Source organism: Eretmochelys imbricata, chromosome 25 (genome assembly GCF_965152235.1).
Source record: "Eretmochelys imbricata isolate rEreImb1 chromosome 25, rEreImb1.hap1, whole genome shotgun sequence".
In the NCBI taxonomy this organism is placed as follows: Eukaryota; Metazoa; Chordata; order Testudines; family Cheloniidae; genus Eretmochelys; species Eretmochelys imbricata.
In genome coordinates this window covers 11,756,869-11,780,635 of record NC_135596.1, presented here as the reverse complement: position 1 = coordinate 11,780,635, position 23,767 = coordinate 11,756,869, and the positions used below count along the sequence as shown (strand labels likewise).

General features: G+C 47.1%; 1 protein-coding gene across 1 annotated transcript; it reads left to right on the top strand.

Moving 5' to 3' along the window:
- The first annotated feature begins 5,729 nt into the window (after nt 1-5,729).
- RNF126 (ring finger protein 126) lies at nt 5,730-22,364 on the top strand. Its single transcript, XM_077842167.1, has 9 exons — nt 5,730-5,903; nt 13,847-13,905; nt 15,877-15,940; nt 16,472-16,716; nt 17,494-17,562; nt 17,653-17,722; nt 18,946-19,039; nt 21,221-21,336; nt 21,581-22,364. Exons 1-9 carry the CDS (start codon nt 5,829-5,831, stop codon nt 21,728-21,730), a joined length of 942 nt encoding a protein of 313 aa, XP_077698293.1. The 5' UTR covers nt 5,730-5,828; the 3' UTR covers nt 21,731-22,364.
- The last annotated feature ends 1,403 nt before the right edge of the window (nt 22,365-23,767 follow it).

Genomic DNA, 23,767 nt, shown 5'->3' with positions numbered 1-23,767 from the left:
TTCAGGATGTGGCCTTTGGAGGACAGACTGTGCAAAGTGGCTGCCAATACACGCCACTACCCCAGTGCAGAAAAGCAAGACTCGGCGTCTACTAACTACCCATCTCTCTATCTCTACCCATCTGTCCATGGGCATTTAGATGCCGACTGCTGGGATTGCAACTTTCCCAGGTTTGTAAATCTGTCCACAAATGTGTAGTTTCCTCTCTGGATCAGTCAGATTGCTTCTAAAGGGTCTTTCTTTCCATTGTCCACTCATCTTCTCTCACCTAAGATGAGAAACAGCAGCACTGAAGAATAGAGTTGTTCTTGTGGATCGGTCCATTGACCTCCAGAATCTTATCACCAACAATAGCTAATACTTGATGCTTCAGGGGACAGTGCAAACCTCTCCAGCTGTGCGCTGTGTTTGTACAACACCTCATACAATGGAGCCCCCGTCCATGACTGGGACTCCCACGCTCTACTGTGATACAAATAAAATAAATAACAATAATGACAGGGAGACTGTGTGATAATTATTTCCTGCTTGCTCCAGGCTATCAGTGCCTAATGCCCTGAAACTTGAGATTTGATTGCCCTTATCTCAACATGCATATGTGAAAATATTATCAATGATTATTAAAATGATACAGCCGCCATATTTGACTCCATCCCTTCCTTTGTCAGGGACTTCCACAGGGACACAGAAAGCAAAGGAGTATTTCCTGCTTGTTATAAATTTACAGCCATTCACTACAGCTGTTCTCATACTATGACACAGAGTAAAAAAGGAGAGAGAAGTCCAAGTAAAAAAAGTCAGATCAGAACTTTTCTTAAATTTGAGAGGTGTTAGAAACCAGTATTTGGCTTCAGACTAGTATAGTTAGTGGGAATTTACCAAGTTTGGCTCTAAATTTAGAGCTGAACTGTCACCCGGGTCAGGGGATTTCAGATGTAATGTTTTTGTCTAGACTAGTCTCCTATAAAAAGGAGGGACTCATCAGTTACAGGAAAAGCTAGCAGAATTATGAATCAATTACCAATTAATTGTAAAATTTCTCAACAAATACTAGAACCATTACTAATGACTCTGCAATAACTAACTACAGTTACTAATTAACTGTAGAATTTGCTAAGCAATTGTTAGAATTTCTAAGCAATTACTAAACAATTCTAGAAATAGCTGCTTAATTACTAATCAGTTGCTATAACAATTTCTAAACTCCTCCAGAAAAAGCCAATCATTTAGTACCCAATGGCAAAATTTTGTACCACTGTCCCTCAGCTTTTTAATTTTTTAAAATAAACTGACAATTTCACAGAGTTTTCTCTCTCTGCTTTTCAGAAGTACAAAAATTCACTGAGCAAGACACCTCCAGAATTTCATCTCTTCCTCTTAAAAACCTGAGCCAATGGCGCCCTCTCGTGTATACAGATTAATTTGATGCTTAGGCATCTATGCAATAGCCGCCTTTTGGTGTGAGACCAGATTCTTCTGTTGTGTTAACTGTTGGCTTCAGTGGAGTTATCTCAGGTGGAATTAGACCCAGCATGTGCAGATAGGAAACATATTCTCAAACCACCACATACATACACAATCTGTTCTCTGCGTCTCATGTTGATGGGTGAATGTATGTGTGGTATTGTGGCATTTGCCTCTTTTTATTTATATAACAGTAGCACCTACAAGCCCCATTCATGATCAGGACCCCACCATGCTATGCGCTGTACAGACATAGGACGTAAAAACAGTCCCTGCCCCACAGAGCTTACAATCTAAGTAACGTGCCTGGCACAGAGCTATTTTTACCATCGTGGTTTTTTTTCCGCAACACTGTGGTTAAAACTAGCCAGCACTTTCTAAAATAAAGGTAGGATTCTGCGCGCACACATGAATACTTAACTTTGCCTCATATGGGTACTCTTGTGTGCAAAGTGAAGCAGTTCATTAGTGTTTGCAGGATTGGGGCTTTTAGGCTGTGCTGAGGCTTTAGCCTATTGGCTATCAGGGCACTTGGAGAAACAGAGCAAAAGAACCATTTTTTCTCTGTTACTTAAACCACCCTTAACTCTCAAAAGTGCCAATATCTGAAGTTAAAATAAATGAGCAGAGCTGATCGAAAACTTTCCACTGAAAAGTTATTTTGACAGTGGGGTTTTTTGTTGGAAATTTACACTTGGAACACCATCCAAAAAATAATTCCCCCCCCCAAGTTTTTGCAAACCAGACTCCTCACCCCAATTTTGGTTTTCAGAGGAAAATTTTCAGTTTTCAGTCACTGAAAAAAACCCAGATTTTAATTTTTGTCAACATTTTTCACAAGGAGAAAAAAATTTACCAGCTAGCTCCACCGATTTGAAAACAGTGCCATCCTCCCACAGATAAGCACATCACCGAACCTCCAGCACACGCGGTAATAAGACTCACTGGAGAGGATAAGAACTGAATGAAGATGGATTTCCCTTCTCTGCCCTACTCAGGGTCAGTTCAGGACCCTGTGGAGGCACTCTGGCTGGGTGGAATTGGAGAAAAGCTTGCTCTGCAAGTTCCCAAGCTGTCCCTGTTTTGTGCATTGATAGTCGAGGGGCCTCATGGCCTCTATCCAGAGGTGCTGGAACTAGGGGTGCTGCCGCACCCGCTGGTTTGAAGTGGTTTCCATCAGATACTGGGTTTACAGTTTGGTTCAATGGCTCTCAGCACCCCCACTCTGTAAATTGTTTCAGCACCACTACCTCTATCTGGCACCTTTCACAGGCAATACACTCACTTCTAAAAGTTTTTTAAAAAATTATTTTTGTAAAGATAAGGTGGATCTATGCATAGGATTTTTTCTTTATGCACCACCAGCACACTGGGGCCCTAATCTCAATGAGCAATAGCATAAATCATAATAGCCATTGGTGCTATAATTCTGTAACAACTGGTTGTTGCATCCCATTACCATGCCTTAGACTCATATATATTCTCTGGGCCCTCATCAGTCAGAGACTTCCTTTCACAATGCCATCCTGATCTATATATATCTTGGGCCAGATTCTATGTTGCACCTCTTAGTGGATGCAGATCAGAAGGCCCAACACAGAGGGAGCAAAAGTAGATTCATGCCTCCCAAATTTTGGTCTGATGTGGGGTAGAGGAGATAACCCTGTGGAGCTGTCTGGCAACCCAGAATAGTTGAAACATAGAGTGCTCCTTCCTGCCACTACCAGGCCCGTGGGTCTGCCCTATGTTATATCCCTTTGTCAGAGGCTGTGAATGGAGGCAACATAAGGCCTTATGCTACATAGGAACCCACCTGCATGGGGAGGAATTTCTGGCTGGTGGATCTGGCAGTGTTCTAGCCCCTTTAAGGTGCTGGAGCAGTGTTAAGGCCCAGAATTGGGGCTCTTGTCTATGCATGGATAGATTAGATTAATTCATAAAACAAACTTTATATCTGAGGACCAATCATCCAAAGGGCCAAATCCTGAGGTTTGTCCTCAAAGCCAAAACCTGCCCTCACATGTGTTTGCAGGAGATTTCAATTCTTCCCTAGATATTAAGGGGAATGGTGTTCCAAAAACTTTTCTTTAAAAAAAAATTGAAATTTTGTTCGTTTCATATATATTATTCAAAATAAATACACTGCACTTGTTTCCCAGCACTAGCTGGTCCCAGCTGCCAGCCACAGCTGAAATTGGCAAGGGATGGTTTTATCCCTGACCACCAGCTAGCATTTCCATGGAAACAGAAATGGTAAAAATGGGGGAGTTTGCTTTAACTATTTCTCTGCTCCCTAACATGCCAGGCACAAGGGAGAGATGAACCCCAGTGCTGCCAGAAGTACTAGGAGCATGAGCACGCAGCACTGGAATTTGAACGCCATAGTAAAAAAATACTCTTTGGCAGCACAGGTGCTGGAGTGGCGGCATCAGCATACCACAGCTGCATCAGTTCTGCCCTAGTACAGATGTTGGGTCAAGTCCATCTTCAGTAAAGCGTCATCCCCTGCAAACAAATCTGTCCCTTGAAGGAGGAGGATGTACTGGCTACAGCGGCTAGCAAACTTTGCTCAGCTGAGGGCTACCTTCATAACCCGCTGTGTGCCTTGGTACCTCTCCTAATTGACCAAAATTGGGGTAGACTGAGAATACACAGAGGTGCAGCTGATACAGACTGCAGGTCCCAGCATGCAATGCTCTTATTGATTTCAGATCAGAAGCATGCTGGGATATGTAGTCTCCATGGAAATACCTCTGTAATAATGAAGAGAACAGACATTAGCTAAATTAGCTATTACCAGCAGGACAGTGGGGTGGGAGGAGGTATTGTTTCATATTCTCTGTGTATATATAAAGTCTGCTGCAGTTTCCACGGTATGCATCTGATGAAGTGAGCTGTAGCTCACGAAAGCTCATGCTCAAATAAATTGGTTAGTCTCTAAGGTGCCACAAGTACTCCTTTTCTTTTAGCTAAATTATGGAACTCTGTGGGCAGTAGTGAGCCCAAGGACACAAACTGGTAGTAGCTCCATGAGTAAGCTCTCCTATCAGTCAGAACATTGTCCTTCCACAGTGTCATTTATAAAATACGAATTATGCAGAATGTGTAAACTGCAGTTGAAATATTACTCCATCCAGTTACCAAATATGCCTTCAGTTCCTGTTCCTCACCAACATGCAGCTTTGCTGTGGGGTTGTCAGCTGCTGCACTCCACCCCAGAGGTGGCTGCATTTCAGTAGCAGATGAAGTCACTCTTGTACTTGCTAGCATACATTTACAGAGAAAAACTCACTCACAGATGTGAGAGGGGTGCTGGTGCTGAGAGGCCACATCGAGACGAGCATCACATTCGCCAACAGAAAATCAAACCCCGCACCAGACGCCAGAGCCCCGGCAGTTAAGTCAAAGGAGCCGCTCCCACCGCTGTGCGTTAGCACCAGGCTGTTCTAGATGCTGAGGCCTAGCGGTAGTGGGAGACGCTGTCATGGGGGGCTTCTTTTGTATCTGAGACCAACAAGCAGACAGGCCTCTGTGCAGACCCCACAGATCCCAGTAGGCACACGTAGAGGGACACCCCTGTCCCTGTGCAGCCCCCTACGCCTCATGTCCCCGTGCAGCCCCCTACGCCCCTGTGCAGCTCCCTATACCCCACATCCCTGTGCAGCCCCTATGCCCCTGTGCAGCCCTCTACACCCCATACCCCTGTGCAGTCCCATACGCCCCTGTGCAGCCTCCTACACCCCATACCTCTGTGCAGCCCCCTATGCCCCTGTATAGCTCCCTACACCCCATATCCCTGTTCAGCCCCCTACACCTCATTCCCCTGTGCAGCCCCCTACACCCCTGTATAGCTCCCTACACCCCATATCCTTGTTCAGCCCCCTACACCCCATACCCTTGCACAGTCATCCCCCCCTCCCCCACTACTTCCTATACCCCTGTGCAGTGAGGGGACACAGACACTAGATAGGGAGCAGTTCCCCAAGCCCCTCCTGCTCTTCCCCCTCTCCTCAGAAGACCAATTAGCTCCTCCTCCCAAAATGCTTTAGCCCCCCCCACTTCCTCAGGAACCCTCCCCCCGTGGGGCGTGGCTATGCCCTCCAGTAGTTCCCTCCGCCCCACCTCAACCCTCTCCCCTGAGGCGACTCAAGGCCCCACCCCTCCAGGCAAAGAGGCCCCGCCCCCTCCCTGTGGGCTCCCAGAGGCCCCCGCCCTCCTCAGGAGTCGCAGAGGCTCCGCCCCGTCCCAGTCCGCGTTTCCGCCAGTCCCACCGCGAGCACCTTTCGTGCCCGCTCGGCCGCCGTAGCCGCGCCGTGCGTCGCCCCCGGCCGGGCGGGGCGGCGTGGTGTCGGGGGGGGGGGAAGATGGCGGAGGCTTCCCCGCAGCCGGGACGGTATTTCTGCCACTGCTGCGCGGCCGAGATCGCTCCGCGCCTGCCGGTGAGGAGGGCGCCGCGGCCTGAGCTGGGGGGGAGCCGGGCAGTTGGTGAGGAGGAGGATGAGGGGGGCCCGGGCCGGGCGAGGGATGAGCGGGCGGGGCGGGGCCGGGCCGGGCCGGTTTGGGGGGTGAGGCATGGGGCGGTCGGGTCGGGTGGGGGGTGAGGCATGGGTCGCGGGGAGGCGGCCGGCCGGGTCGGGTGTCGGGGGGTTGAGGCATGGGGCGGGGGGGGGCGGCCGGCCGGGTCGGGGGGGGGGGGGGTTGAGGCATGGGGCGGCGGGCTGGTCGGGGGGTGTTGAGGCATGGGGCGGGGGGGTGGCGGGGGGGGCGGGGGGGGTTGAGGCATGGGGCGGGGGGGTGAGGCATGGGAGAGCAGTGGGCTGGGGACGGTGAGTGATAAGACTGGGGCTATGGCGAGTAGTGGGGGGCAGAGAAGGGGGCTAAAAGAAGAGGGGAGCTGGGATTGGAGGGGTCGGGGAAGGGATGTAAAAGGATCCCCTAGGCTGGAGGGGAAGGGGGGGTTGTACTGGGCGGGGTTTGGGGAAGCCCATTTGGGAGGGTGATGGGCTCTGTGCTGGGGGGGGAGGGGTTCTAGCTTACTGGGCATCCCCTTGCTGTTCCTAAGTTGGAAGATAGCAAAGTGTACTGGAGACTCTTGGGTTGGGAACAGGAGGGTGAAGAGGATTTTCTCCCTCTCCCCCTACCATGTTCTGGGATGGTGGGGAAGGGTGGGACCCTGCTGACAAACTGCAAGGTGGTGGCTGTTCCCACGCACCCTTCCCCCAGGCTTTCGAACTGGGACAACTTGACTAGGAGGGTGACTTTAAATGTTTCAAGGTAACTTATACGGCAGAATGTTTGATCAAAAGATGCCCACACCCCAAGGCTGCCTACAACAGATACCCAGAGAAGGTGTCTCCTGGCACCTATCCATGCCTCTGGGTTCTTCTTGCCTCACTGCCTTCATTTAGGTAGAGGGAGAGGTTCTAAGTGACATTCTTCCAAATTAAAGCTGCATGCTTTCTACTCTATGTGCACCAGAACCCCCCCCCCCAAAAAAAAACCAAACAAACAAACTAGGGGGTGCGATAGAGTTCTTCCAGTTATCAGGAAGATTCCCTATTAACAGTCAGTGAAAACAAGCTGAGTGTAACCGTTAGAGAAAGTAATGCTTTGGAATCTAGAAATGGGCAACTGTGAGGCAAACACAGTAATTTCACTGACCAGTGCAGGAGTGTTTCTTACACTCACTGTAGTGCTTTAACTATGTGCTTCGAGCTCCAACTAAAATGCCCATGCATCTTTACTTGTTAGGAGAGAAACACCCTCCCCCCATAATGGTGAGAAAGAAGTGCTGATTATTGGCATGAAAGTGACTTTGATAAAGCAACATGTTTGACCATGACTTGTAGGAAATCTGGCCAAGATGTGTTCTATTAATGAGTTGCCAAATGTCATCAGCACATCAAGTTTGTTTTTGAAGTTAATGAGCCTTTCCCTTGATGCTGAGGCTTTATTTGTTCTGAAACTCTTAACATTGTGCCAGGAAATTATTTGCAATAGAATTTCTATCTTTAGTGAAATTCATTTGCTGATCTGGTGTACAGTGAAAACTCAAGTTGTGCCATGAACTTGGTAGTGAGTTCCCGATAGAATACTTGACATTTTAGTAGAGTGCTTAGCAGCTGACTATCTCAGGGCCCTATAGACATGGTGCTAAATATTAATCCTGTATTACTGGGGAAATTGAGCCCTCAAACAGATTAAGAAACTTACCCACAGTCATAAAAACATCAGTGCCAAGGTTGGAATTAGAACCCACTTCCCTACTCTAGCCACTAGAACATGAGGCTTCTCACAGTTGTATTGCTTCTAGGGAAGTCTTTTTAAATTGTGTGCACAAATAATCCAGTTTAATTCATCTTTAAAAATCAACCCAGAGCTTCACTATATATTGTAAATGTGTGCTGCTGTCAGTCTGTCTCTTTACTAGAGTAATTCACAGGCCTGTGACTGGTTCGTTGGTTGTGCTGGACTCCTTTGTCAAATCATCCTTCTGAGAGTTCAAATCTATATAGCATTTTATACAGTGATAAAGTGAGCTTTTACCCCACCCTTTGACTGGAGTTTTGGAAGGAGCAAAAGGAAGTTAGGTGTTCAGTTCTTATTGGAATGCAATGGGAATTGGATGCCTAACTCCCTTGGGTCTCTTTGAAACTCCCAGCTGTAAAGTCTGAGTTGCAGAATCCTACCAAAAATCATCTTCTGTTAGGCTATATCTACACTATCGCATTTGTCAGTACAGTATAACTTATGTCGTTCAGGAGTGTGGAAAAAACCCACCCTTCTGAGTGACAGAAGTTTCACCAACAGAAGCACCGGTGTGAAGAGCGCTATGTCGGCCGAAGAGCTTCTCCTGCCTTTCTTTGGGGGTGGTTTAATTACACTGACAGGAGAGCTCTGTCCCATCTTCACACAGCAACTACACGAGAGATCTTACAGCGGTGCACCTGCATTGGGACAGTCCGCTGCTCTAAGCTCTCTAGTGTATACATAGCCTTGGTGAAGTATACAAGGCTTTGAGATACACAAGTCTCTCTTTCTGCCACAGACCTGATGAAGAGCTCTGTGTAGCTTGAAAACTTGTACCCTCCACCAATGGAACCTGGTCCCATAAAAGATATTCCCTCGCCCACCTTGTCCCTCTCATATCCTGGGACCAACATGGCTACTCCACCATGGCAAGCTATCTCTTCGTGTCAGACTTTACACCTAGTGCCAGCAGATTGTGCAGAGGACTGTCTGTTTATCTTAAAATGAACTAGGGGAAAGTTTACAATTTTTGTTTTGAGGGGGTCTAGATTAGTTCAATGATTGTCTAGTAATTGTAACAGGCTGCTGAGAAGGTTGTCAAATGAAAACATCTCCTTTAAATCAGTTGCTGTTCATCTGCTACTGTAGCACTGCTGTGATGCTTGGTGTGAAAAGATTCTGCCTTTTCCTGATGTTTTTTAACCCCCCTAAATAATTACAAAAATACTCGTTTTGTTGCTATTTATTTTTGTTTGGTAAATACTCTCCCCCATCTCAGTCTGTATCTGGTTTAGCTTTAACATAAATACCAGCATTATGGATGTTCCTCAGGACATAATCGTTGTAAACAGTTGCTGTTAAAACCTTCCGGTGCACCCTGATGCTTGATTCTCCAAGTGTGGTGTGTCTGAATATACCCGGTTAACGCTTTATATGGAGGAGGTTTTTTTAGGTGTGACTATCAAACACCACGTTTTATTTTCTAGTCTGATTATGTTGTAACGGACATTTTTAACCACAGCTTCAGACTCACTAACTGGATGTCATTTTCTTTCCTGGTTGACCGCAAGGAGTCCCCTGATATTTTGACAAACTACTGTTGAACTGGGAGGTTAACATTTTTGTTAAAGCAAGTTTAGCCCACAGCCTTTAATCTGAGCATCCAGCTCTCCAGATAACTCCTCAATTCACTAGCTGTTTTGATGAAAACTTTTCTGGCTGTTTTAAAATCAGGAAAGAATGTGTATAGCAAGGTTTTCTAGGTACGCCACCTTGGACTTATGTCAAGTACTGGTTCATAAACTAACCAAGGACAAGGCAGGTTGTTGCTTGAATGGAAGACTTTGAGGAAATCCAGTGTGGTGATGCAGCTGGTGGTGCTCATTTTTCTGAGTCAGCAACTGGAAGTACCCTTTCTGAAATACATAAACCTGAGGCCTTTAATCTTTAGTCCCATTAGAGATTCCATAGTGCTTTTCAAAACATGCTGAAGACAGATTTCTTGGCCAGATTCCAGCTTAATTAGTCTACCTACCTACAGTTCTTCCTGCAATGTTATGTTGCTGCGTTCTTTTAAACACCTGCTGTTTCACTTCTGGGATACCTGCACTTGAGCAGTGGGTGAAGTGAACCTTTGTATAGCTGATCCGTTCTTCAGTGGGATGAAAGAACTGGATTTATAGTTTACGTTTATATACATTTTAAGAGCTAAAAGGCTGATAAGCTCCTGCTAAATACTCTTGAGCTTTGAGAGGGTGGATAGGGAATTTGTTGGTGGTTCCTCCCCTCTTCTCCCCACCCCCCCACCCCGCAAAAAAAAAAAACCCTTCCTGCCAGATATATTGGTCACTAGCCTTGCGTAATATGCAAAGTTGGGTTTCCTATAACTATTGGAGCAATCCTTTTGGTGGTGAATGCAACAGTTGTCTGTCCCCTAACATAGCTCAGTGCTGAAAATCCAGGTTCGGTTGATGCTCAAGAAGCTGGTTGTTTCAGAGGTCCAAATTAGGAAGGCCACTCTTATTGACAGCAAACTAAGTTGCCAGAGCGGAACTGGCACTGCATGTGTTACAAAAGGAAAGAGTCTAACAGCTTGAAAAGCAGTAAACTTTGGCAATTGTGCTGTTCCAGCTGCAAAAGAATTTGCTGATTGCTGTATTCAGAACTGCCTGTTGTCAAAATTATATCCCTCTAATAGGAAAGCTGAGAGGAGCAAATCACTTGCTTCTCTTCATCAGGCTCATGGTGCTGAGTGTGGAAAGCAATAGATTGGTTTTGTAAATTCTTATCCGAATGGGGCATTGATGGAAATTGAGTAAATTGGCTGACGTTTATTTCAAAGTCAGAGACTGATCCGGTTTTTTGTACACTCCTGCCCCTGTGTGCTGTTGACCAACTCCCTGGGAGGCATTTGGGTGAGGTAGGAACACGTTTGAAATACAAATTGTGGGTATTTTATAGAAACATGATTGCAAATCTAAAGAGAGTTCAGTGTGGGAGAGGAGGCAGCTGTGTTTAAGTGGTATTCACTGACAGTCCCTACAGATGGGTGGTGTCTTGCTGATTCCTTATTCTCTTGAATAGAGACAACATTAAATGGATTTTGGGTTTTGCTGTGCATAGCTAGGGTCTTACAATGTGTTTTGTTTTGTTTTTTTTTTTCCCATGGCTCGGGGAGGGATCACAAACTTCTTAGCAGGGTGAACACAGGCCACTTGCATCCTGTTCCTTTTGGGAATCAGGTAGCTCGGCTCCTAGGTGGAATATCTTTGGGCTTGACTACACTGTCCCACAGTTTGGACTAAAGGGGTGTGAATAGCAGTGCGCACCAAAGTGCTATGCTGTAACTCCCCCTGTGTGGGCACTTTGGGTGTAAACATAAAGATCCTGAGTTCACACTAACTTAGTCCTCTTGGACTTGGCACCTTTAAGTTCATGCCTGCAGTGTCCACATGGGAATTATAGCACAGCACTCACTGCTATTCATACCACCTTAGTTAAGGCTGCGGGTTAATGTAGACATGCCTTATGTTCTAGTGGGTGTGACAATCCCGAAAGTAAAAGTGGTAGGAGAAGCAGCATCAGCATTTTTAAAAAGATAAACTCAGGTAAGCCAGCTATCAATATCAGTGGAATTAGCAAATTCCACTTTGGTCATTTATATTTTGCCTGCCCTAAGTGTCGTGTTTGGTTCAAATTGGGCATGGTACACTTCACTTCCTCTCTTCAGCTGCACTGTATTGTATAGCATTGTTGTGTGCAGTTATTTGTGGGGGCTCGTTTTACTGACAAACGATTCCTTCATATAATTTTAAGCCCTTTGAGTTTCTTCTGTCTCAAAGGGGCTGTCAAATTATCAACAGTCATTAAACATAAATGCTTTGCTAAAGCTGGGAATAAACAAGAAGAGCAGGTGTGCAGAGAAGGAATCCGTTACTCTGAGAAGGAATCCTGATTCTGAACATGCAGTCTGTTTGAGCTTTATAAACGATCCCATCTTAAATTGGGCGCAATAGAAGTAGACCGAAAGAGCTTTCTCTAATGAGCGTGCAGTGTGGGAGGTTATTTTAGTGTTTGTGTTGCAGAATGACCTCCTTATGTCTCCTTGAAGCCTCCACTGGTATAGCTACGCTGCGATTTAAAAACCCATGGCGGGCCCATGCCAGCTGGCTGGGTCTGTGAGGCTTCTAAATTGCGGTGTAGACATCTGGGTTCTGGCTGAAGCCTGGGCTCTAGGACCCTGTGAGGTGGGAGGGTCCCAGAGCTCAGGGCTGCAGCCAGAGACCCAATGTCTACACCGCAATTAAACAGCCTCTCAGCCCCAGCCCCGCATGCCTGAGTCAGCTGGGTTGTCTAATTGCAGTGTAGACATACTCTGTGTGGTGAAAAATCCCAGATCTTGTTAGGTATTGCTTTCCTCTTCGTTCTTCTTGACATTATAATTGGCAGTAACTGTAACTCCACATTGTTTCTCTTTCATTCTGACCGTTTGTCCTCTAGAAGCCATTTGAAAATCAACACGTATGCATGCTGCCTTGCCAGGAAATCCAGTGGTTTTGCTTTCACTTCGCCTGTGACTACATCAAGATCCATCTAATGTTCTGTCTATGCTGGGGGTTAACCAGTGTTATCTGAACCACCTTTAAACCATGCTCCAAACAGACTCAGGCTTAAGTTTGTCTGGCCAGTGTGATGAAGGCCTAAGTTCCCTCTAAGCTGTGCAGCCACATGGCTGTGTGGCAGGCTATCAAAGGCCACGCAGGTGGGGAGAGGAACCTCTCCCCTGGGCTGCTGTGGTAAGAGAGGGCTGGGGGGGGGGGGGAGGAGTCCTCTCTCCCCCGCTCCTCCCGCGACAGCCTGCACCCCAAACCCCTCATCCCCAGCCCCACCCCAGAGCCACCCTCCTATTTGAAGCCCTCACCCCATGCACCCCAACCCTCTGCCCCAGTCCTGAGCCCCCTCCCACACCCTGAACCCCTCATCCTCTGCCCCAACCCAGAGCCCACACCCGCAGCTGAAGCCATCACCCCTCTGCCCCAGCCCTGAGCCCCCTCCCGCACTCCAAACGCCTCAGCCCCATTGTCGCCACACAGCACCTCCATATTGGTGGACATAACAAAATTCATTCCATACATGGATCTAAAAAATTAGAGGGAACATTGGTGAAGGCATACACTAATGGTTTTAAAACTGTTATAAAGACTACTTGACTTCCTGTGGTCTATAATCTAATCTCTGCATAATAGAATGCTTTTAAAACATGATTTGATAACAGTTGTGCCCTGTTCACACTGACTAAGGAGACTTATGCCTGAAATGGTTTTATGCAGCATTTAAAACTGGTTCATGTAATACAGTGTGGAGACAGAAGAAGGGTGTAGCCATGTGTCTGTATCCCATGAGTCTGTTAAGTAGAGATTCTTTTTACAAAAGGGTGAGAAACAAGCATGGAATTCTGGGATTTGTAGTCTTCAGTCATAAAAGGCACAGAATAAGTCCAGCCAGGATTCCTGAAATCTCAGTTGCCATCAGAAACTAAAGAATGCTCTGGAAAGTGTGAGGTAGAAAGGCTGCCTATTACATTTGTAGTTAATCCTGCTGTACCTGGGGAAGGATAGTAAGAGTGAGGCTGTAAAGTTTGGAATTTTCTCTGGAGTTGTTAACTTCATGTATTGTTACATGTTGGTCCTCATGGTGAAAGTTGGTGTGGCCTGCATGAACTGAGACCAATTTCTAGTTAGTCCCCTTAAATGTGAATAATTTGAGCCCAGTGTTACATAGGGCTGCAGTGCTGTGTGTCCTCCGTATCTAATCCATAAAGGTGGCTTCCTCCTTCTCCAGGACTTAGAGCTCCTGCTTGTTGCCAGAGTGACTCGAAACAGTGAATTCTTCGGTACTTAAAGCATGGTGGACTTTGGGAAGTGGTGCACTGCCTGACTTCACCTCTTAGTTTATAGAGTATTATTCTGAGTGCACAGAGTCAGGGTTTCTGTGCCTTATTCCTGTTGGCTAGCTGGAAAATTCATCCTGGAGAATGGAACGCAGGGTTTTTCTCCATTTCTCCATATGGAAGATACTATCTGTAACTATTTTCTAGCACCTGCGTTTCTCATGTAGTTTTTCTCTTCTATAGGATTATATTTGCCCAAGGTGTGAATCTGGTTTTATTGAAGAACTTCCTGAGGAGCCCAGGTAATGTGCTGTTCCTGAAGGATACTGTGAGCGTTAACTTGGGATCTTCTCTGTTCTTTCCTTTTCCTGGGGTGGGAGATATTACAAACTAAGGGGACCAGTTGGACAACCTCTAATGATATTTGGCTTTTCTCAATGAAAACCTTGGGGGCCCAGCTACTTGGTTTTTCCAAGTACATACTTAACTCTCACAGTCTGTGTCCACAAATAAGTCAACATGTTTCCCAACCATGATGGTTAGAAGCCTGACATCCTGGCTAGTGACCCGTGGACCATTCAGAGAACTTTCTGCAGTCTTGACTGGACTTTCTCTGCCCTGTGCTGATGGGCTGCTTGCTCCAAACCCCTCTCTTCCCCACAGTCTCTTCATCTTAGCTTCACTCCATACTTCTTTTCTCCCATGCCTTGACCCTTCATCCCCCTGCCCTTTTCTTTCCTTTCCTTTTAACTGATCCCCTGCTAACTAACACCCCCCCTCCCCCGGAAAAAAAAAACGAAAAACCCACCATGCAACTTAAATCCCATTTGCTGCCATCACATTGTTTACTCTGCTTGTATGTTCAACCCCTTCCCCCACCCTGCGTCTGTCTTGTCTAGTTAGTTTGTAAGCTCTTCAGGGCAGGACCGTCTACTGTTCTGTGTTGCAGGGTGCCTAGCACAATCGTGCCCTGGTCTTGGTTGGTCCTTAAGCACTGCCAAAATATACATATTAATTTAAATGAAATAGTAAGCATGAGAGTATCTGATTTCTAACAGTTTTTCTGCTATGTAGACAGTAGCACGTAGCTGTGGGTTAATCAGGGGTAGCTCCCCTCCGCCCCCCAAAATCTGAGAGCATATGATGTCTCAAAGGGCACTGTGAAGAAACATCCACTATTATCCATACACACAGCAGGAAGCAGTGATACACACAGTTATACAGAATGTGATCAGGATGTGGTTTTTGCCTTGCAAAAAATGCTTTAATGTGTGGACACGCTGACCTGTTTTGGCTGTAATGGTGTGTTTGCCAGTGCAGGTCACACGTAATGTGATTCTTGGTCTTGACTTGCAGAGAGAGTGGCCTTGAGATTTAAACAGTGCAAGGTGACAAGATGTTAAAGAAGTCCACTTACTTACACGTTTAAGAACAAACAAGTCTCTGCATACATCAACTGTATCAAGTGTTCATTAGTTATTCCTTTGGATTGCAGTAGGTTTTCTAAACCCATGAAGAGGCATAGCTCCATCCTGAAAGGCAGCATTGTCTGGTAGATGGAGCTAGAAATCATGCCTAGCTAATCCTAGCTTTGAGAGTGACTTGCTGTGACATTGGCAGAGTCACTCAGGTGTTCTGAACCTCCGTTTACTCTGCTGTAAAACCAAGATAACATTTAGCACGCACATGAGCCATGAGGAGTGACGCTCATACGGCTTTTTGAAAGCATAGCGCTATGTATTCTCTTGTAATCATTTGCTAACTCTCATTCTCTGACTGGTCATGTGATTTTGCAGTGCAAAAAAGAGGACTGGTTCTGATGAGTGGGTTTCCAACAGCAGCATTAAGCATGTTTGCATCGTTGTCGTGTTGGCATCCTAAACCTTACCCTCATGGTGCTCCGGAGAACGTAGCTGAGTTGCCTAGGGGTGGAATGGGTAGAGAATGCTTGGCTGATGTAACAGGTGGGTCTTCCCTAGCAAAGTTACTGTTCTGCAGCTTCATGAGATGCGCACGAAGTGATCAGCAAGAGGGGGGGGGAAGGTCTGAATGTTCAGGGAGGTAAGGGACAGCAAGAAGAAAAATTATAGGAGTGATTGTGGTGGAAAACAGCAGCTGATGAGAAAATGTGTTGCCTGTGAAATGGTTTTGCACAACTCGTAAAGTGGTATGACGTCTGCCCCTACCAAGATCCCATCCCTTGGTTTCCACCTACCCTGCGCTGTCGCGAGTCCGCATTCCTGAGGCTAACCAATGCTGTTCGCTCTTCTCAGGAATGTTGAGAATGGTTCCAGCTCTTCCGCATCGACCAGCGATCAGAGCAGGCATCCATTCGAGGTGAGTAATAGCCACTCCCCATCCCCTACTACATTCTTGTTGTTTTTGTGTTTCTTTTTCCTTGCCATTGAATCTGAATATTTCTGCAGGGATATCATTTTATATTGTCCCCCTGGATTCTGCCAAAGTTTGAAGGTAAATATCATCCAAGCGCTGCTTCTAGAACTCTCTAAATAGCCTGGCATTCTTCTCTGAGGACAGCTGAGTTTCCCCCATATCCCGTTTTTGTTAGGAGGAGCCATGCTGTGGTATATTGAACTGTTTATCTGGGCATGCCAGGGTCACCGTTTAAAGAGTCAGCAGTTAGCCTCCGTTGCCACACAATGGTATCAGAAAAATAATGGTTATTTCCTAAGTCTAATTTCAGCTGATGCTGTCTGCTCATTGCAGAGCCTCTGCTCAGCACAGAGCCCTCAGCTCTGATGCTGGAGCTGTCTGCAGAGTCTGGCTTTGTCTCGTCAGAGGCCTTTGTTAGTAGAAGTAAAAGGTCTCTCCTTGTGACCAACCTGCCTTGAATTCTCTTCGCTACAGAACGTGGATCAGCACTTATTCACCTTGCCACAGGGCTATGGCCAGTTTGCCTTTGGGATTTTTGATGACAGCTTTGAGTTTCCTGCCTTTGGGTCCAGTGGCCAATCTGAAGACAACAGGGACTCCGAGAACCGGCGGGAGAGAGAACACCAGTCTCGGCACAGATATGGTGCAAGGCAGCCCCGAGCCCGTCTCACTGCACGGCGTGCCGCTGGCAGGCACGAGGGAGTCCCAACGCTAGAAGGGTGAGAAGTGCTTTCTAATGCTCTGCTCAGTGCCCAGGGCTTGCTTTTCTTTTTAAGGTGGTTTAGCTGAGAACCATAACATTTGTTTGTTATCCATTCTCAAGGACTAGTCCCTTATTAAACACTTCCTACATGGAGTTATTCTCCTTCACAGGTGCCTTACTTCCTATGCAAACAGCTGCTTTTGGGAGATTACATTTCAGCTGGAATAGAACCCTTATCCAGCCTGTATCTTGAGTGAAACTGACTTGCTGGCCGTGGTTTACCTGTACTCTACAATAGATCATACCGCAAAGAAGGGAATATGCCTGGGAGCTTTTAACTAAAAGATGCCCTAGACTGAGTAAGCATCTGTCTGCCCTGATTCTTTTCCTTGAGCATGGTCACTTGTGGGCAAAGCAGCATGAAAACCAGCTGATGTGTCCGATCACTGGTGAATTTCTCCGCTCCTTACAGTCAGCAGCTGGAAATGATGCTACCTCCCAGGCCTATGCTAGAGTGGATTGACTTTTCTCTAAGTGCATCCCAGAGACACTGTCCACTTCCCACCTTTGTGTAGAAAAATGGTCCTCTCTGAATAAAATCCTTCGACTTCTTCCTGTGGCAAGAAATAAGTAGTCACTAGGATGCAGTTGCACTTTAAACCGGATACTGCATCTTACCTTTCGTTCCCCCTGATGGTACCACAGTATTTCCGACCCACTCTGGACTTCAGGGCCGTTTGTGGGATTTAGTGGATCCTAGTTCTTCTTTGATCTTGATTTTGCTGTCTTTCAGAATCATACAGCAGCTGGTCAACGGCATTATTGCACCAACGACAATACCAAACCTAGGACTAGGCCCTTGGTGAGTTGGAGTTACGGGCTACTCTACCTAAAGGTCTGGTTGTGTGCAGCCCCAGTGGAGACTAAAACCCTGTTGTCTTTATTCTTAAAGGGGAGTCTTGCATTCGAATCCAATGGACTATGCCTGGGGTGCCAATGGCTTGGATGCAATTATTACACAGGTAAACCTGGCACCTGTTCTATGCCTCTGCCACTGGGGGATGCTCATGAGCAGTGGTTGGTACTGGGATGGAACCCTTTCTCTAAGAATCTACCCTTCTCCCTTCCATAGAGGGATAGCACTGACATCTGTCTTGGTTAGTAGGGACTCGCAGTCCAGTACGTCTCCAAAACCTAGCGTTGAGTCAATGTGTGTAAAAGTAGCTACAAGAGGCGCTCAGGTTTGCACTCCATTGCCAGGGAAAATGTCTTTTGTTTTCATGATTCATGTGTCTTGAAATGCACAAGGAGGAGGGCTCTGTTTACTTCCCCCTGCAGTGGCTTATCCTTTCAGTAACGGTTTCTTAAAGGAAGCAATGTATTTGAAAACACAAGCTCTGCGCCTAGAGGGAACAGTATGAACAGAAACATGTTTCAGTCAGGGCTTGGCTGCGGTTCCAAAAGACAAGCATGTTGTCCTGTCTGCCGCAAGCTGACAACCTGTTTTATGGCTGTTGGTGGTTTAGGGAGGTAGAAGAAGGGGACCACGCTTGATTCTGCTCCTGGTATTCCTCATGGTGTCCGATAACAAAGGCATCCGTTAAATTAAGAGGAAGTAATTCCTTTAGCATATGTTTGGCAAGTGGAATTCACTGCTGGAGGGTTTTAAGACCAATTGTCATGACGGGGGCATGGGCGGTCAGACCTAGTGGTTGGAGCAGGAATCTGGAACTAGGAAGCAGCCCAAAGTAGGGAGATCCCAGCTGCAGGCACAACTCCCTGTTCCTGTGCTGGGTTTGTATAGAAGTTGTGAACCAATCAGGACCTCCAGCGTTCTGCCAATCAGATTCCAGGACTGGAGTCCTCTGCCAGGGGCTTCTATTCTGGCAACTGCTAGCAGATCCCTGGGTGGCAGGTTGGAACTTACTAGCTCCTAAGAGCCCTGTGGACCAGGGTTCAAGACTTGTGGTCTCCGCCATCAATACATATGTTAAATTTTGTGCTGAGGGGTGTCAGCTGGTCCATTCAGAGGTCAGGGGGAATCTTTCTCCTCGATGCAGCTCTGCAAAGTTGCCCAGGTCCGTGCTGGGGAATTAATATTTGAAGCATCAGGAGTTAGCAAGCAGTAAAGGTGGGATACAGGTGACAGGACACGGTTAGATGGCTCAGTACCTTGGCCTAACAAATCTTATGTCCCATCCAGCCAGTGTCGTTGTCCTGTACCATATGGCGTTTTGTCTTTCAGTTATTAAATCAATTTGAAAACACTGGGCCACCTCCAGCAGACAAAGAGAAGATCCAAGCGCTCCCCACCGTTCAGATAACAGAGGAACACGTAGGTACGTCCCCTGCCTCCTTCACCGAGGAGTCCAATGAAGAGCTTTGCAGAGCTTTCATGTGGTTTTTCCCTTGGAATTTTCATGTTGGCGAGTAATCTATCATAGGGCAAAAGAATTCCGGAGGCAGAACTAGGCACAGCTCTCTCCTACTCCTGCCTGAACAGAAGTACTGTAACGCTGATAAGTTTGCAGTAGGCCGTTAACTGCCCCATCTTTAAAAGCTAATGTAGCTAGAGATGTATAAAGATTGGAGCCAGCACAGAAATTGGCCGACTGTCTCAGTCTCCCAAGTCTGCAGCCTGTCTTGGAAATGAGAGGTCTTTACTATCTCCTGGGCATTGTCGCCTTTTAGGGGAATCTCACACCCAGTGGCACTGCAGCATAGGACTGGTGGTGTAGAACAGCTGGCAGCATGGTTCCCACTACCTAGAGATCTGCTCAGGCCTCATTTTAAAGCCCAGACCGAACCTGTTGAGTTGTTTTCGTACCTGACCCAAACCTGATGCTTTAGTTGGGTGCGTCCCATCGGCTTCATTTCAGGTAGCAAGGCTCTCGCTCACACTGCTGCCCCCACCCTCGCTGTGCCGGACTACGCTCTCTGGTCTCCACCCCCACACTCCACTCACCCCCCGGGAGGTTCTAGCCATGCCACTGCTGGGTGCAAACGGTACGTGACACGTCGCACTCTGCTGGGGCTCCTTCCTATAGGACTGGGGAGCCCAGTCCAAGGCATGCCCCTGTAGGGAGCGCAGCTGTCTGGCAGCGGTTTCAGACAGCCCCCGCGCCTTTGGCCACGGGGTTTCCTGGCAGGCAGGCAGGACGGGGACAGAATCCAGCCCACCTGCCTGGCTAAGCCACCATCATCCCACGTCTGCTGTACTGTGGTGTGTGTCTCCCACCCCTACCTGCACAGCAGCGCACGTGGGCTCCTGGTGCATTCCAAGCCTCCTCTCTGCATCCTGGTGCTGCCTGGCTTCCTGTTTGGGAGAAGTGCGCAGAGCTGCACAGCTGTCCGCCGACTCCTTCAGCCAGCTGCTGCCACCTCCACTGAGCTCTGGGGACAGGGAACCGGATCCTTCCCTTGCTCCCTCAGAGTCCAAACCAGAGTCTGAGAGCGTCAAGTTCTTTCCAAGTCTGATCTGACACCTGGAGTCAGGTTCTGGTCAGGTTGCCAGCCTCTGCCGCTGTGTCTTCTAGATGGGCTATAAGCAGCATTAGATGACACAGTGGTAAAAATGCACCTGGTGGGGCTGCAGCAGTGTGAAATTCTCCTGAAACTATCAGTGCTGATGCAGCCACTGCATGTAAAAATCTCTTGGGAGCAGCGAATAGTGTTTGCTGGCCGTCGTAGCCGTGCATAATAAAATGCCGGACAGACTGGCTTACAGGAAGAGAGATTTGAATCTGTTAGGGTTCATATAGAATTAGGCTTGGCAGACTTTGATTTTTATTTTTTATACGATCAGTGTTTATCTTTAAGCAATTTCTTTTCAGTTTTTATTTATTTCCGTTTTCACAATGGTGGGGAATGATGGGAGGGATCGGTCAGTACTTCTTTAATGACGGTATTTGTTGAGACTCAGTTAGTTTTATAATTGTTAAAATAGAAATTGTCGACCTCGCCTGTCAAAATATACAAGGTGAAGTTCCATAACTCAAATTCTAATAGGTTCTCAAACTGACTTTTTCTTTCTTTACCGGTGTGTCAATTTTTATGATTGTTTGATGATTGACGGAAATATTTTTTCGTGGGTTTGTGTGTATGGTGACATTGACATTTTAAAAATAAAAATCGAATCCTTCCAAGCCTACATATGATACACTGGCAGCAGCATGTTGAGGAAGGGAGTAAGAGAGAAAATATAGGTAAGGAAGAAGAGGAATTTGGGAATAAGGTGGAGAGATACAGGCAGCTATCCCAAGTGACAGAAGCTCTGGAGGCAGTAGCTTTCTCCCCAGTGCTGGGGAGACTGTGAAAGGCCAGTTGCCAGATGACCTAAGGCAGGAATAAAGAGTCAGATGAGCTGGAGCACGTCCCTGGTGAGTTTTCAAAGCTGGACAGCTCTGAACCAATTTCTGAACTGGCTGGGGAAGCCAGCGCTCATTCCGCTCCCAAGCGGTAAATGAATAATACCCAGTCAGCCCTCTTTATTCTTCGCTTTGTGGTTTTGTGCCTTGTAGGGTCCGGGCTCGAGTGTCCTGTATGTAAAGAGGATTACACACTTGGTGAAAATGTCCGGCAATTACCCTGCAATCATCTATTCCACAATGGCTGTATAGTCCCCTGGCTGGAACAGGTTAGTTACACCAGCGCCCGGATCCCTTTGATGCAAGGGGAATATTATATACTCTGGACACGTTCCATTATACTGTTCCCATTGGTAAATATTTCTATATCCTGCTGATGCCTGAGCATGAGCAGCCTTTTGCCTCTGAAGAAGGAGGTAGGCAGTAGCATGACTGGCTGTTACTTGCACTGTTCCCGTGTCCTATGTCTAATCCTTTCTCTCCTGGCTTTTTTTTTTTTTTAAATCTCCAAAGCACGACACATGCCCCGTGTGCCGGAAAAGTTTAAGTGGACAAAACACTGCCACGAATCCCCCAGGACTCACAGGGATGAATTTCTCCTCGTCATCTTCCTCCTCCTCCTCCAGCTCACCAAGTAATGAAAACTCATCAAACAATTCATGAATCCTAGTCCAGCCCCAATCCTGCGTGCCCTGTCCATAGTCCTTCCTCCCTAGCCAACGTAAGCAACTAAGGGCCTTCCGGAGCGGAGCAAGGGGGGAAACCAAAAACCAGAAATTCCCTCACGAGGCCCCTGGTTCTTCAGAGACGAGACACCTCCGGCTCTCCAGTGGGGGGAAGATCTCTGAATTCATCGCGTCGCCATGCGGACTCTTAAAACTGCTGTGAAAGACCGTTAAGCTTCACAGATTGGAAACCCAAGGTGCTGAGCTATTGTCTGCAACTCCAGCTGGGGGAAGGTGGTTTGTATGGTTTTGAGATTCTGCTCTTTATATTCTTTCCCCACGCCCCGCTCCTCCATCCCTTATGCTTTGAAATTTTAAACCTTTAAAATGACAGTGTAACAAAATCCAATTTGCGCCGAGGATCTCCAGGTGGGGAGGGCGAGTGAGGGTCAGGGAGTTGCCACAGAAAATATGAACTCACGGAATAGACCGAGCTATCCTGCCTTCCCCTGCCACAGTCCCTTTTTGTTTTCTTTATAACTTCACCCTTCTCATATTCAACACAGAAAGGGTTTTTATAATTTTAAATTATTACTGCTGTTAAATAAATGGACGTTTCAGCTCAACAAGAAGTTATGCATGATTTGTGGATAAATACAGGGTAAGCTCGTCTGAGTGCTGTACGATACCTTCCCAGTGGCTGGCCAGTCTGTGCTGAGATCATTGTGCCCTCCTTCCCTCCCAGTGTGCTGGTACACAGTGACTTCTTTAGCACTAGGTTCCTACTGACCAGCACCCGTGTACATTGCCAGCCTGCAAATCATCAAGCGCTGTCGGCTGCGGGATAGAAACTTGCAGCATCTTTGTTCAATTTCTGTATTTCTACCCCCCCTGCCACCCCTCGCAGTCCTGCCCTTCTCTCACCCTGGATGCAGAATGTTGGCTGCAGGACTGAAATTGTACCCAGAGCGAGGACCAGCCGAACGCCATCGTGATCAGATAAAATACAGAGCAAGTGACGCTTGGAAAAAAATGTATTTCAAAGCTACTTCAAAATACAGCTGCTTTAAAAATCTCCAGGAGCTTGTGAATCAGTTTCCTTGCAAGAGTTGGTTTGATGGGGGGAGGGTAGTGGGGGGGAAACTTTTGTCCTACTGTTCAGGGCCGGGGGGCAGGTTTTGATTTGGTATGAGTTTTTTTTAATAAACTGATTCTCTCTGGAGAGAGGAAGTCAGAGCAGGTATGCTCAAAGTTATGTTTTCATGGGTTGTGGTCAGGACCTATTCATTTACTATTCTGATCACTTTAAAACTTCAGCTTCAGCGGCGGATGGTATGATTCTGAAGGCATCTATAGTAGGAACCTGTGTAGTTGGGGGTTTTCCAGGCCTGCCTGCTGGAAAGAGGGACCTGCCCCATGTAAAAGGGAGGCTGTGACACAAGCTGTAGCATTAAGTGAAGCAACTGATCCCATGGAAGACCCCAAAGAAGCACCATGGGTGTGTGGATCCAACTGAGCTCTGAGGCTGCACAGTCAGCAGGGAGCTAGGTGGGAAGTCAAGCTGTCGGACCATAGAAGATGCTGTATGATGTGTCTTCAGGGTGAGAGGCAGAAGCTTACTTCTGGCGTCAAGTGGAGGATTCTCAAAAAAAAAAAAAAGAAAAAAAAAAAATCTTCTCTTGAAAGCTGGCCACACTGACATAGTCTGGCCGTAGAAGGAATCCTGAAGTCTTAGCCGAGATCCATGGTGGTGAGATATGTAATGTGTGTTGAAGGCCTTCATAGAAGTGTACGTGGGCAGGAAGATAGGTAAGGAGTCTGCTGTAGAGCGATCCTTTTCCTCCAGGGCGGGTCCGTGTGGCAAGGTGCATGAGCATTCTCTCCTCTCCAAGGCCAGGTTGACAGGTTTTACCAATGTAGCTATGTCAGGAGTGTGAGGGGGAAAAAAATCACCCCCGTAACTCACGGCTTTGCCAGCAAAACCCTTTGTGTAGACACCTCTTATACCGCAAAAGGGACTCTTGCTGGTATAGAT

Bases quoted from the DNA above. Each gene is read 5' to 3' on its own strand.
- RNF126 (XM_077842167.1), top strand. From the start codon at position 5,829: ATGGCGGAGGCTTCCCCGCAGCCGGGACGGTATTTCTGCCACTGCTGC. The intron at 16,717-17,493 runs GTGAGAAGTGCT...GCTGTCTTTCAG, and splicing joins GGAGTCCCAACGCTAGAAGG to AATCATACAGCAGCTGGTCA. The intron at 17,723-18,945 runs GTAAACCTGGCA...TTTGTCTTTCAG, and splicing joins TGGATGCAATTATTACACAG to TTATTAAATCAATTTGAAAA.